The sequence below is a fragment of the Odontesthes bonariensis genome, chromosome 5, assembly GCF_027942865.1.
Source record: "Odontesthes bonariensis isolate fOdoBon6 chromosome 5, fOdoBon6.hap1, whole genome shotgun sequence".
NCBI classification, from domain to species: Eukaryota; Metazoa; Chordata; class Actinopteri; order Atheriniformes; family Atherinopsidae; genus Odontesthes; species Odontesthes bonariensis.
Genome location: NC_134510.1, coordinates 16381668 through 16395512, shown reverse-complemented (window position 1 = coordinate 16395512; position 13845 = coordinate 16381668). Strand labels below are relative to the sequence as shown.

The window sequence follows — 13845 nt, the reverse complement described above, 5'->3', positions numbered from 1 at the left end:
TGGATTGGATTAGAAAATAAAAAATAATAAACTTCAAGCCATTTGTTTTTGTCAAGAATTAGTTGTGCTTTTCCTTCTTCAATCTTAAAAGCAGGATTAGCTACAATAAAATCTCATTTCTGACTTCATGTTTTACAAATGATTAACTCTACAATTTTTAAATCTTTTGAATTGAAATTGACTAATTCAGAATAAGAGACAGATCTCATGAGTTAGATAACGGAAAAGGGTTTTAGAGCATCAGCCTTGTACTATATCAAGCCACATAATCTACGTATTACCTGTAACTCCTCTTCTATCTAACACAAGTATCTTTTCGAATGAAAGACATCCTTGAAATATTTTGAGTTCTCTCACAAAGCTTCTTTATTTTTTTAAACACTGCCCAACGGCGTTACCAACGGAGACAAAGGACGCGCTACAGTCTACCAGCCTGCTTCGCAAATTCCCGAGCTCGCCTGAAGACAAGGGCCGGGTGAGGAGGCGCCAAAAGCGGTGTGAGAGAAGACGGAAGAGGGGTAACAGAGCCGGTGTCCGTGCTAGGCTGATGGCTAATGCTAGCCGACCGGCTCTCCCGTCCATCCTGCTCTCTAACGTCCGCTCACTTGAAAATAAACTGGACTACATCAAACTACAACGGACTACTCAACAGGACACTAGGGACTGCTGTGTGTATGTTTTCACAGAAACATGGCCCAGCCATTCAGCTAGACGGACTAGCCTCGCATCGAGCCGACAGAGACCCGCTGTGCGGTAAGACACGAGGCGGGGGACTGTGTGTTTACATCAACACGGACTGGTGCAACAACTCTGTCCTAGTCTCCAAGTCCTGTTCATCGCTGGTGGAATACGCGGTCGTGAGATGTACACCATTCTACTTACCGAGAGAGATCTCCTCCCTGCACATTGTAGCTGTGTACATTCCTCCCAGCGCTAACGCTAAGGAAGCGCTAACCGCACTGTACGGGGCCATCAGTGATCTCCAAAACAAACATCCAGAAGGACTGCTTATTGTCGCCGGAGACTTCAATCATGCAAATCTAAAAACAGTGCTTCCAAAATTCTGTGGATTTTGCAACGAGAGGAGCGAACACGCTGGATCTTGTTTACACCACCATACCCGGTGCATATCGTGCCGAGCCCCACCCCCACCTGAGATATTCTGACCACATCTCCGTCAAGCTGATCCCAGCATACAGACCGCTGGTCAGACGCTCCAGACCAGCCAACAAACAGGTAAAGACCTGGCCGGAAGGAGCCATCTCTACCCTCCAGGACTGTTTTGAGTGCACTGACTGGCAAATGTTTAGGGAAGCAGCAACCACCAACGGCTCCACTGACCTAGAGGAGTACACGGCTTCAGTCACTGGTTTCATCAGTAAGTGCACTGATGACGTCACGGTCATCAAATCCATCACCACGCGCTCTAACCAGAAGCCATGGATGACTGCTGAGGTGCGTGCACTGCTGAGAGCCAGAGACACAGCATTCAGAACAGGAGAAAAGGAGACCCTGAGCAGAGCGCGGGCAACACTGGCCCAGGCTATCAGGGATGCAAAGCGAGCGCATGCCCAGAAAATCCACGGCCACTTCAGAGACAGTGGAGACACACGGCAGCTGTGGCAGGGAATCCAAGCCATCACTAACTTCAGGACAACAACACCGGCCTGTGACAGTGATGCCTCCCTGCCCGATGCGCTGAACGTGTTCTACAGTCGTTTTGATGCAGAGAATGATGTAGTGGCAAGGAAGAACACCCCCCCTCCTGGCGAACAAGTGCTATGCCTGACCACAGATGAAGTGAGAAAGACTCTGCAAAGAGTCAACCCACATAAGGCTGCTGGCCCAGACAACATTCCCGGGAGTGTGCTCAGGGGATGTGCAGACCAACTGGCAGATGTCTTCACGGACATCTTCAACATCTCCCTGAGCAGTGCCATCGTCCCATCGTGCTTCAAAACCACCACCATCGTCTCTGTGCCCAAGAAGTCGCCTGTGTCATGCCTCAATGATCACCGCCCTATCGCACTCACCCCTACCATCATGAAGTGCTTTGAGAGGCTGATCCTGAAGCACATCAAGAACCATCTGCCTCCCACCCTAGACCCCCTGCAGTTCGCGTACCGAACCAACCGCTCCACCGACGACGCCATCAACACTACCCTCCACCTAGCACTCACCCACCTGGACAAAAAAGACACTTACGTCAGAATGCTGTTCATAGACTTCAGTTCAGCATTCAACACTATCATCCCACAGCACCTGACTAGGAAGCTGAGCTTGCTTGGCCTAAACACTACCCTCTGCAACTGGATTCTGGACTTTCTTACGGAGAGACCCCAGTCAGTCCGGATCAGAAACAACACCTCCAGCACCACCACACTGAGCACAGGGGCACCTCAAGGCTGCGTGCTCAGTCCACTGCTGTTCATACTCCTAACCCACGACTGCACAGCACTACACGACTCGAACCACATAATCAAGTTCGCTGACGATACGACCGTGGTGGGTCTCATCGAAAAGAACGACGAGTCATCATACAGGGAGGAGGTGGAAAAGCTGATCACCTGGTGCAAAGCCAACAACCTGTCTCTGAATGTGGACAAAACTAAAGAGATGGTTGTTGACTTCCGCAGAGCACAGAGAGACCACGAGCCTCTGCACATCGAAGGCTCCCCGGTGGAGATTGTGGAGAACACCAAATTCCTTGGTGTCCATCTGGCGGAGAACTTCACCTGGTCCCTCAACACCGGCTCCACCGTAAAGAAGGCTCAGCAGCGTCTCCACTTCCTGAGAAGGCTGAAGAGAGCCCACCTCCCTCCCACCATTCTCACCACCTTCTACAGAGGGACCATAGAGAGCCTCCTGGGTAGCTGCATCACCGCCTGGTTCGGTAACTGCACCCAACTGGACCGCAAAAACCTTCAGCGTATGGTGAGGACGGCTGAAAAGATCATTGGAGCCACTCACCCCTCCGTCTCAGACATCTACACCACACGCTGCATCCGCAAGTCAACCAGGATTCTTAAAGACCCCACCCACCCCTCACATAGACTTTTCTCACCCCTCCCATCTGGCAGAAGGTACTGCAGCATACGGTCTGTCACCACCAGACTACAAAACAGCTTCTTCCCCCAGGCATATGACTCCTCAACGCTCAGAGACTGATCTGATCACCTCTGTTGCCCCAGCTGTTCTTTATTGTTGCTGTTTGTTGCACTGAAAAACTTCTCGAGAAACGTTATTTCATTGCACTGTATACTGTGTATATGGCTGGAATGACAATAAACCCTCTTGAATCTTTATTAAGACTAGAAAGTTACTGAACTGTCACAGACCAAATATTTCGTACGTAGGATTAAGCGTTACCATACAACCCAACGCTGAAAATCTATTTGTGTATTTCAATGAATTTGCCAATTCATCCTGCCCAATTTAGATTCACCCAAGGATGCCAAGTTTTTATGTAGTTTGTATATATAGCATAATATTGTGACTACTTGTCCAATGGCATTATTTCACTCAGTCACAAATCTAAGAATTTCCTCACTGTTGACGCATGTAAACAGCAGGGTGATCACAGGGATACACATCACAGGAATATTACCATTATGGTAGATTTATCATCATCATTCTGTCACACTTGAATGAAATATGAGTATAATGACCCAATTATTAAACCAAAGTAAAGATTGCCACATATTTTACGAAGATATAGAGCTGAGCAATAAGATTAGCATGTTAATATTATCTATGAATTCACTGTACTCCTTTCATGATGATGTGATCATTGCTGATCATTGTATCATCTTAATGTGTGTCATATGCAATTGTAATTTACGCCTTAGATCTCCTGCATATTGATAATATATCTTTTCTATCAGGTGTCTTTTCACAGGCTACATAAAAAGCAGTCGTCAAGCCTCACAACTGAATAATTATAAGCCGATTTCAAATTTAAAAAAAAGTTGCCTTTCATTAGCTGAGTGGATTTGGATTCCAAAATGATCTGGGTAATGAGGCATGACTCATATTTAATATGTAAGGTTAGTCTGCAAAACCTGACTCACATAGTCTGCAACCACTCAGCGTTTAAAGTCCAACAACTTAGAAGTCAAGCGGCTGACCAATGCACACTGCCCCATTCAACCGAACCAAACAGGAAATTCTAAACAAGCATTAATCCAACGCCCATTTCATTTCAAAGCACCTACACGAAGTAAACACAAAATTTAAAGATAAAAATTGAGGCCCCCGGGTTAAAGAATAGATTTTACATCCAAAAGAGGTAAAGCCAGGCATCCCTGACGAAACTTATCACAAACGCTGCAGCACGGGAAATAATTGTCTGTCACACATCTTTAATAAGTATAGGCTTCTTGTTCGGTTTAGAGTTGTGACATGACACATGAATTCATCAGAAGGGACCACTGTTTATGAATCTGTGAGCTCTGATTTTTTTCAGTACAAAGAAAAAGTGTGGCAGTGCTCACACTTCAGTGGATATTCGGCACTGCATTTCTCATATAATTTTACAACGGATTTCACAATTTGCTTTTTTACTGATGGACTTGCATTGCTGTGGATGGAAATCAGGTGTCAATATTCTGAGAAATAAAATGCAGCTTGTAGCCTGAACCTACTACTTTGAACTACCTATTTTTGCACTGTAATCTGTTGATATAACCCTTTGAAATATGAAACTTCACCAACTTACATACACTTTACTTTGCTGTAAAGCTTACTTCTGCTTCTTTTTTTGCATAGAGTGGATTGTAAATAATTAATCAGCTACACTCTAGAACACAGGATGAGTCACCAACATTTTTTGTTGCTTTCCAAATTTTAAAATGCCATTAAGAAGGCCAAACAAAACTTGGACACAATATCGGCATGTAGGTGATGTACTGTGCAAGATCAATCACAAAAAAAAAAAAAAAAACACCTTTCAACGTCTAATTTGATTTCATAGGGGTCTTTTTTCCCCAAGCAGGTAACCCAAACACAACCAGGGAACATGAGGTACAGAAGGTAGGCTACAGAAGTGAAGTTACACAGAGGTAGAAACATAAACATTCCCATTGTCAACGGTACATTTCTCGATTTTAAGAAACATATAGGTTATCTAAGCTAAAAGAAATGAGCTTAAGGGAGGAGCACATCTACGACTCAGACGGTTTGGATTGCAATGATCCGACAACTCAGTCCTGACAGCAGTCGTGACCACTTCTGACAAAAAAAAAAAAAAAAGTTACCGTACGTCTGCAGTCACGGTTATTCATAGTACTAAGTTCCAACGAAATTTTGCCTACTTTTACAGTTAGTAAGAAGTTGTGTGTTGTATTTTTGTTTGTTTTGGGTTTATTTTTTGGAACAGCTGTCTAGGAAAACTTTAACCGTCGTCTCTCTGTCTATTTCAAACACAAGACGTCAAGTAAGCCAGCTGTCTTAAGTGGTGCACCACAAGATGCATGGTTTATAAACTTGAGCTTTATTTTTTATTTATTTATTTTTTGCAAATTTTAGCTAAACAAATTACCACAACGTTGTCGACGTTTCCGCGTTAATGGTATTCTCGAGACGTGTTGAGTTGCGTGTAAATATTTTGAAAGCTAACAAGCTAATACTACAGTGAGCGACTATACTGTGAGGAGATTGGCTATTGTCTTTCATAGCTTTGAACAAAGACACCAGGACAAAGAAAAAAATTATACTAACTATATTATAAAGATAGGCCTAATAGAGGTCGCCACCCTTACCTTCTTTCTCCAAAGGTCGCTCTCGTGGGTAACAGGTGTTGTTAATTGGAATGTGCTACATTCGTAAAAATCGGAAATTTCAATGACGGTAGTGGGAACCTCGATTAAAAAATCAATCGGATCTCTCAAATCTGTCGATAATCTAGGATTTGACTGCGTCGATGAATTTACATAGTTGATGAGCAGCATGGCGCATTGTAATTTGTTAATTTCATCAGCCAACACATTTATGTCAGCCTGTAATGCACCATCAACTATAACCTGTCAATGTTTCACCACTGAATGAAATTGAACTTAATTTACTGGCTTTACATAAAAAAATAAAAGTCATGTGTGTGCTAACACACAAAAATGAGTAAGTATGTTGCTGCTGAGTTTTATTGGTTTGAGTCAAATAAAGGTGCTTGTGCATCATATTAGCTTGTTTTTGCCAGTTTGTTGACAGTCCAATTGGCAATATTTGCAGGGAAACAAAATTTGAATTTTATTTACTTATATATCTAATCATTGGAGTTATTTGTGACAAAATACATTATACCTGAGATCTTTGGATTAAATGATGTGGAATAAACCAGCAGCCTTTCATAACCCTCACAGTATTATGCAACAAAATCTATCTACAAGTATCTACAGTGATTCAGCACTTCAGCTGTTCCCCTTCATTGCCTCTCCTAGCTATTTATCCTCAGTTGTATTGGCATGTGACCTCAACCCACATAAATGAGCCAAGAGAAATCCTCTAGCACTGTTGTCCTGAGTGTCTCGGTAAAATGCTGGACCCCACTTTCACCTGCATGCTTGTGAATACAAGTGGTTAATCAGAAATTACGATGTTAAAAAAAAAACAGCTTTTGACAGGTGTGAAATCTGTGTGTATCAACATATCCCTATCAGCTCAGACAGCTCCCGTCATAATACACAGCACACTTATCTATGAACAGCGGGATTTTGAGCAATTCAGTTTGACAAGAAAAATGTAAAACCTTTGTTAGAAATATATAGAACGCTATTGTTCAGTCATAAAATACACATATCCACTTGTCCTTTTTTAACAACAGTATATTTGCATATTTGAAGTTTTTTGATGATATATACATCCAAATGTATTGATTCAGTTTCAACTAAAACGTAAACCTTTAATAATAAAGTTTTTGTACTTGCATGCTAATTTAGGGTAGAACGCTACATCCATACCCGATGATATTCTATACTTCCTGCCTCTAAAATGATGGACTGTCATCTGCTCATGACTGTTTTTATGACACTTGGCTTTTTTCTTTTCATTATATTCCATTTCTACATTATGCTCTGCCGTATACTGTCAAAACCTAACACAGGATCCATCCATCCATGTATTTTCTATACCCGCTTAATTCAATTCAGGGTCGCAGGGGGGCTGGAGCCCATCCCAGCTGTCATTGTGGGAGAGGCAGGGTACACCCTGGACGGGTCACCAGTCCATCACAAGGCCACACAGAGACAAATGAGACACACAACCCAAACTCACACTCACTCCTTGGGACAGTTTCGAGTCACCAATCAACCTAACATGCATGTTTTGAACCTAACACAGGATGTGTGAGAGGATATAGAGGCTATTGAAAGGCCGACATGAAAATACAAGGACCCAAAAATCTCACAGCACTTGAATGTCAGGCTTTTGTAGGAATCCAGAAAGCAAGCTGAGAACATGGTTGTTTGCCTGTTCAGTGACTAAAGCAAACAAGGAAAAATCTTTTTGTTTGATGTTCATAAATCTCTCAACTTCTGTCTCCTCCTGTGAAGCATTTGAATAAAAGATGGTAGCTGCAGAGCTGACCCATGCATCGCTGAAGCCAGCGCAGCATGCTCATTCAGAAAAAGTGCAGTGAATGTTGCTCATAAAGCCCTGGTTAAGGGGTCTCTTTGCTTTGGAATCAAAAAACATGACAATTTAAAGTGTGTCTCATGAAAGAGGCGGCTCCGTTTTTATTTCTGCAGTAGTTGGAGTTACATTTATGCATCTCCTCAGTAAATCTGCAACATTTCATGACTGATTTTGGCACTTCTATAAGCTGCATTATCTGAAATCAAAGCATAAATGAGCTTTTCCCATGTCAAATCCCAATGGAAATCTTTGTCTTTTTTTTTTTTTTTAGTTCACAGTTCAGTTACTCACCAAACTGAGTGAAACAGCTGACACACAACACTGCTATCACACCCGCCTGACTTGGCTGACACTTCCCTTACAAGAATAAACAGTGTTTGACGTGTGTACATTAAAGATGACCTTTCCATCCGAAGTGATCACTGAAGTCTCTGCTGCCTCACATCTTTCTATCCCCACCTCCTAGACTTCAAACACAGCCTTCAAGGTGCAAGCAGCTTCAGGGCTTTCTTCCTTACCTTGTTCTGAAATTAGCCGGGTGTGGATGCCCGTCATACAAAGATAAAAAGTCATATTCCTCCTCCACGGCAAAAGACTGAAAAACTATATGAATCCTGTTGCCCTCCTCAGCAACAATCACCCAGGTACAGTTCGCTCCATTTGGATATCCATATGGAAACCCTGGGCTTTCTATGGTCCCATTCCTCCCTTTTAATGTTCCTCCACAGGTATGGATGAAACCTGAAGAAAAAGAGAGCAAACATCGAGTCACAACACAATGTACATAATGTGTCTGTCTGTGTGTGTGACATGACAAGACATGAAAAGAGGGAGCACATTTTTGTCATTACAAACGATACACTTCCTTTTGATAAATGTTGTCTGGTGCAAACATTTAAGCAGCAATTCATAAACGGAATAGAAATTTTTAACAGCCTCGTTCAAATGCTTCAACTGCATGCAAACACTATGCAAAGTTCAGGTTCAATATTCTTTCAAGTGACAGCAAATTGTTTGCAAAATCCACATTGCCGTCAGCTGGCAGAAGCTGTGAGGGAAGTCTGGCAGCCATCTGACAACGTAAATGTATTTCCATTTCCATTTTTTCCCTTTGAATAAACAGGAAATGGCAGAACACCTGCTGTTGTAATGGAGGGAGAAACATGCATAATTGTTTTTTAATGCAAGTAAGTAAAAGTTTTTTTTTCCTTCACTATGTTATGAAACAAAAAGCATGAGCTAGTCTTCTTTTTTTTTTTTTTTTTTTTTAAGAGAGATTCAAAAAGCCCGAAAGATGAGCAAAAAGCAAAGTCTTCCAATGTGCTGCTACTTTGCGCTTTGGTGCACTGGCTTACTAAGGATCGATACCCTTAACATGTCAGGTGAAAACATGAAGCCATCAGTGTGAAATTATGATCATTCGATTGTTTGGCACATCGTTGTGGTGAAGATGTAAATGTGCAAAGCTACAACTGAAGTAACCCTTACAAGCACAACAAAAAATCATCTGTCAAGTGCAATCCTGTTCTCCCAAAATCACACTTCCCTTCACACTTCCACATCCAGTATATTACAACACTTACACAAACAGTACATTTGCATGCTTCCATACACACTGCGTCTCACTTTTCAAAAAGTGGGCTTTTTTTTAAATGGAATATCTTGCATGTTGTTTAACGAAATGCAAACTTAATTGAGATGCATAGTTTACCCTCCACAATTTGCTGCTTGTGTAATTAGCTTTTCACACTTGCTATGTAAAGGATGTTTTGCATAAAGCTGGCCAAAGCTGGGGGGGCGGGGGGGGATTCAAATTACTTCTAACTAGACGTATATTAGTCATTTTTTCTCAGTTTTGTGTTTGTCTCCTTGTAAAATGATGTGAGCAAACAGTCAAAATGTTAAGCTGTGAGACAAACTGACAATTCGTTTCCCACTTGTGAAACTGTTTTATTTCAATCTTTTCAGACAAAACTTCTCAGCTGTTCAAATATTCTTTCAGAAAGTGTTATCAGATGCATAATAATCCACCTGGCCCACTATCCCTGACAGAATGTGTATACCTTCATGTGCTGTTATGATAGCTGACGCCTCCTAAGTTCGCCAACATGCAGTCCAAAAATGGCTTGACCTTCCTGCGGAAAAACAGGGCATCCACAATTCTATCTCTAATGCTGTTTTTGGTGATAAGCTGCTGCTCTGGGATAAATTCTCTTCAAGGGCTGTTGCATGTCTAAGTTGCAATTATTTCCGCCACCACAGAGCAAACAGGGTAATCATGGCAAATTTGCACTATTGATGCGCCGCCTACAGGGTCAACATGATCCAACCTGTGACACACTGCATTACGGTTGCATTCAAGGGCTCTCTGAAATATTGTAATCATCTGAACAAGCATCATCAATCATCCAGCTATGCTTTGACTGCAAGAGGAAAAAATGTGTTTTTCTGAGGATAGATCAGAAACTGCAGTCTGACAGCATGGCATCTGTATTCCAACAAGGCAACACCTAATGTGGTATTTGTTATTGCTAAGCTGTCACCTTTCCCTGAAAAATGACCCGAAAAGGTCCTTAAACATTTAATACCTTCAGTTTTTCACCAAAAGAGTCCAAATTTTCATAAACAGTCATAAACTGTATAAGAAGCTGTATTTATAGAGTGTTCAAATAAGACGATAAAGAGTATTAAAAGACATTTATTTCCCCCACAGTGAATATTTAAATGCCCTCAAAACAAAAATCTGAGGAAAACATCTCCATGTCTGAAAATGAGTCCACCTGTAGTTGCACTGTTGTATGTTAGAGTCAGTTTAGACAATTGGATGATAATGCAGGCTGATATGCATGATGTGACAGTATTTGAATACTGATGTCAAAGACCTTTCTGTAAAAGTCATCTCCTTCATTTGCATGACCCATCCATCCATTTTCTATATCCGCTTAATCCGTCGGTCGGGTCGCGGGGGGGCTGGAGCCTATCCCAGCGGTCATTGGGCGAGAGGCAGGGTACACCCTGGACAGGTCTCCAGTCCTTCACAGGGCCACACAGAGACAAGTGAGACAAACAACCACACACACGCTCACACTCACTCCTAAGGACCATTTTAGAGACACCAATTAACTTAACATGCATGTTTTTGGACAGTGGGAGGAAGCCGGAGTACCCGGAGAGAACCCACGCATACATGGGGATAACATGCTAACTCCACACTGAAAGGCCCCAGCCGGGAGTTGATTTAAAATATTTTTTTGCCAAAATTCAATTTTATCTGGCTGTCAACACAGGACAATGTTGTCATACTAACCTAAAATGAATGAGTAAGCCATGCAAAATGTATTTAACTTTACCAAGCACAGTGTACTATACAGTATTGTTGAGAGAGAAACATGGTTTGGTTAAAGAGGCACTATTTTACACATGAAGTTTAGTTTGATCCTGTACCCACACTACAGACAAAGACCCAATTCCAAATCCTCGCTTTGGCCTTTCCCCTCTGTTTGCAGTGATTAGGATAAGATGCTCATTTTCTTTTGGGGATCAAGGAGTTTCCATGGCAGTGCAACAAAATACAGTTTTTCACTTCTGTAAGTGTAGTTTTGTTCAGTTTTCTCAATAACCTACAGCTCAACAGGTTTACATTATAACAAACTTATATTGCTCCTAAATAATATCATCAGGCGATGCTTTTTACGGAAGACTATGAGCAGGACTCTGGAAAAGTTCACTCTAAGTTTAAGTTTGCAGATTTAGTTGCCATAATGATCTGGCTATTAAAAAAATACATATATATCCTTATGCTAACATGCAGCTACAGCTGAAATTCTATCTAGAAAGTCCTATTTTATCAGTGATTCAGACTTTATTTAATTAGAAATGTCTATACAACCTGAATGGAACACAACTTTCTTTACAGAAAGCGAGAGCAAAAAACTGTTGAATCAATAAAAGGTACTTCCCAATCTGCATCCTACCCTACCTTACCCCACTTCCAAGCCCCAAACAATAATGAGCTGTGTTCTGAATGAAAAAAAATGAAAACAAAAAGAAATATCAAAAACCGCGATACAAGGAACATATTTAGATCTTGTAAATCTTGTAGATTTGCAATGAGACACCACAAGCAGATAAAGGAATTTCAAAATTGATCAGCTTTACAATCCTTAAAGGGTATTTTTGGATCTAGTGAAAAATGTATTAATATATTCATTCAAAAGCAACATAGCAGATAAGATGAATAGAAAAAAACATGAAGGAAAGCAATTAAAAGAAAATTATCTCATATATAGGTAGAATTCAATGAGAGTCCAGACAAAAACTGAAAATAAACACATACACCAAGAAGTAAAACCCACTTAAAGTAATGGATGAATAGAATAACTAAGATGGAGCAATGCTGATCTGTAGTTTTTCAACGTACTTTAAATGTAAAATTCTCTTTACTTTAATCAACAGTTCAGGAGGTTTAACATTCTACACTGCTCCTTTTCTCATTTATATATGTAGTGGTGGAATCAACTTGGTAGTTATCAGGGGCGGTTCTAGGGGCGGGGCCACAGGGGCATTGGCCCCAGCTGAAGTCTGATTGGCCCCTGACGGGCCCCTGTCCTGTCACTCATCTGTCTTTTGTCCGGTTCAGTTCCCATCACAAAAACCAAAGAATAATGCTGTTTTAGAGGAGTGAAATGTACAGTAGTCACCCACATGCAACTTTGTGTATGTTTGTGAGAGAGATGTTTTAAAATGACAGTATTTGTAAAAAAGTAAAAAGGTTTTAAAAAATGAAATAAAATGCTGGATTTTCTCACATACTGTGTGTGTTTGAGAATATTTTGTCAGTAAAAATGCATGTAAAATTGGTTAGGAGTTGTTGTTTTTTTAAATTACGTGTTTAATTAAGTGTTTGAACATGGTGTGACTGATGAAATGTATATACAGTACCTTACCAAAACAGGGAATTGTGTGCAAGGGTGTTGGACAAATACTTGGCCCCTCTATGAACACTGTGGCCCCTTAATGGCCCCTTACTCAGAAATATCCTAGATCCGCCACTGGTAGTTATGCCTGTGGATGTGAATAAGAAGGAAAAAACAAACAAACAAAAAATCCAACTACATGCCCCTATATCTATGCACTGTGTAGGCAAAAACAATGATGAGATCAACAATAATGTTTTACTCTCATAAAGATAATGGTCTCAGCCTGGACACCCCTATAAAAGTTGAGTACACCTGTGCTAGCTCATGTGAATTTCCTAACTTACATGGTGATGCTAAATCACTTCAGCTCCCCTTCAAATTTTACAGCAGGGTGGTTACTTCTAACACTTTATTTAATGTCTGTTATAATGAAACTGTTAAAACAGCCAAGTAAAAAATATATGAAACCAGAGCCATGCAGTTTTAATCACTGCTACGTAGCTGTGAAAGCAAATCAAGAAAACTAGACTTGACTTGTGACCACACAAGTAACTGTAAGTGCAGCTTACTATTGCAGGGTAACATATACCTGAAGTGATCCTGTTTGAGGATCAGCAAACAGAAGAGACGCAATTTACAGAGCAAAGTCAAGGACTGCTTGGTTTTAGTTGAGGCTTTCTTGTAGAGCTCCTATGTTGTAAGGACAGCATTAGTCTACTAGTCTTTGTTCATACCCTTCAAGATGACTCTTAATGGCGTTCTGTAAAGTGCTGCCCATATAGCAGGAGAGAACAACAAGTCATCTGGGCAATTCCACATCACAGTGATCATTCTTAAGTCTGTTGCTTAACAAGTCGTACAGTCCTTGTATGGAGTTGATGTGGACGGATCGGTTACGTGTATTGTATTGTTGGTGTATACAATAATGTTGCTTTTAGTTGGGTTAGGTCTAAAATACGTTCTTTTGACAATGCAACCGTCACAATAAACACTGAGAAAAAAAATTTTATTTGGCTAGATCTTAAAAATGTTAATGCTACGGCCTTAAAATCATTCTTTTTTCAACTCAAACCTGACTGTCATGAACACTATTTTTACTCTTCACATGCAGTTGTTCTCACAACCACCAGAGATCTCTTATTCTTTGAAGGTAATTATAGCCCATATCTGCCTGCATGAACAAATGCCACATGGGCACTTTTTTGGTTGGAGGACAGAGAAGAATGACAGTAGAAATGCTCACTGGCGAGATTCAGCCTCCTTTATCCAAGTTTCTCCACTTCAGATTTTTATATTCTTC

At 41.0% G+C, this 13845-nt stretch overlaps 1 protein-coding gene across 4 annotated transcripts in view; it reads right to left on the bottom strand.

The window, feature by feature from the left end:
* The window catches only part of LOC142379793 (CUB and sushi domain-containing protein 3-like), a 284354-nt gene that overhangs the window by 257808 nt on the left and 12701 nt on the right, over positions 1 to 13845 (bottom strand). For all 4 annotated transcript variants that reach the window (XM_075465063.1, XM_075465065.1, XM_075465064.1 and 1 more), the window contains exon 2: positions 8145 to 8367. In XM_075465063.1, coding sequence (XP_075321178.1) covers positions 8145 to 8367 — 223 coding nt within the window. The remainder of the gene's footprint in view (positions 1 to 8144; positions 8368 to 13845) is intronic.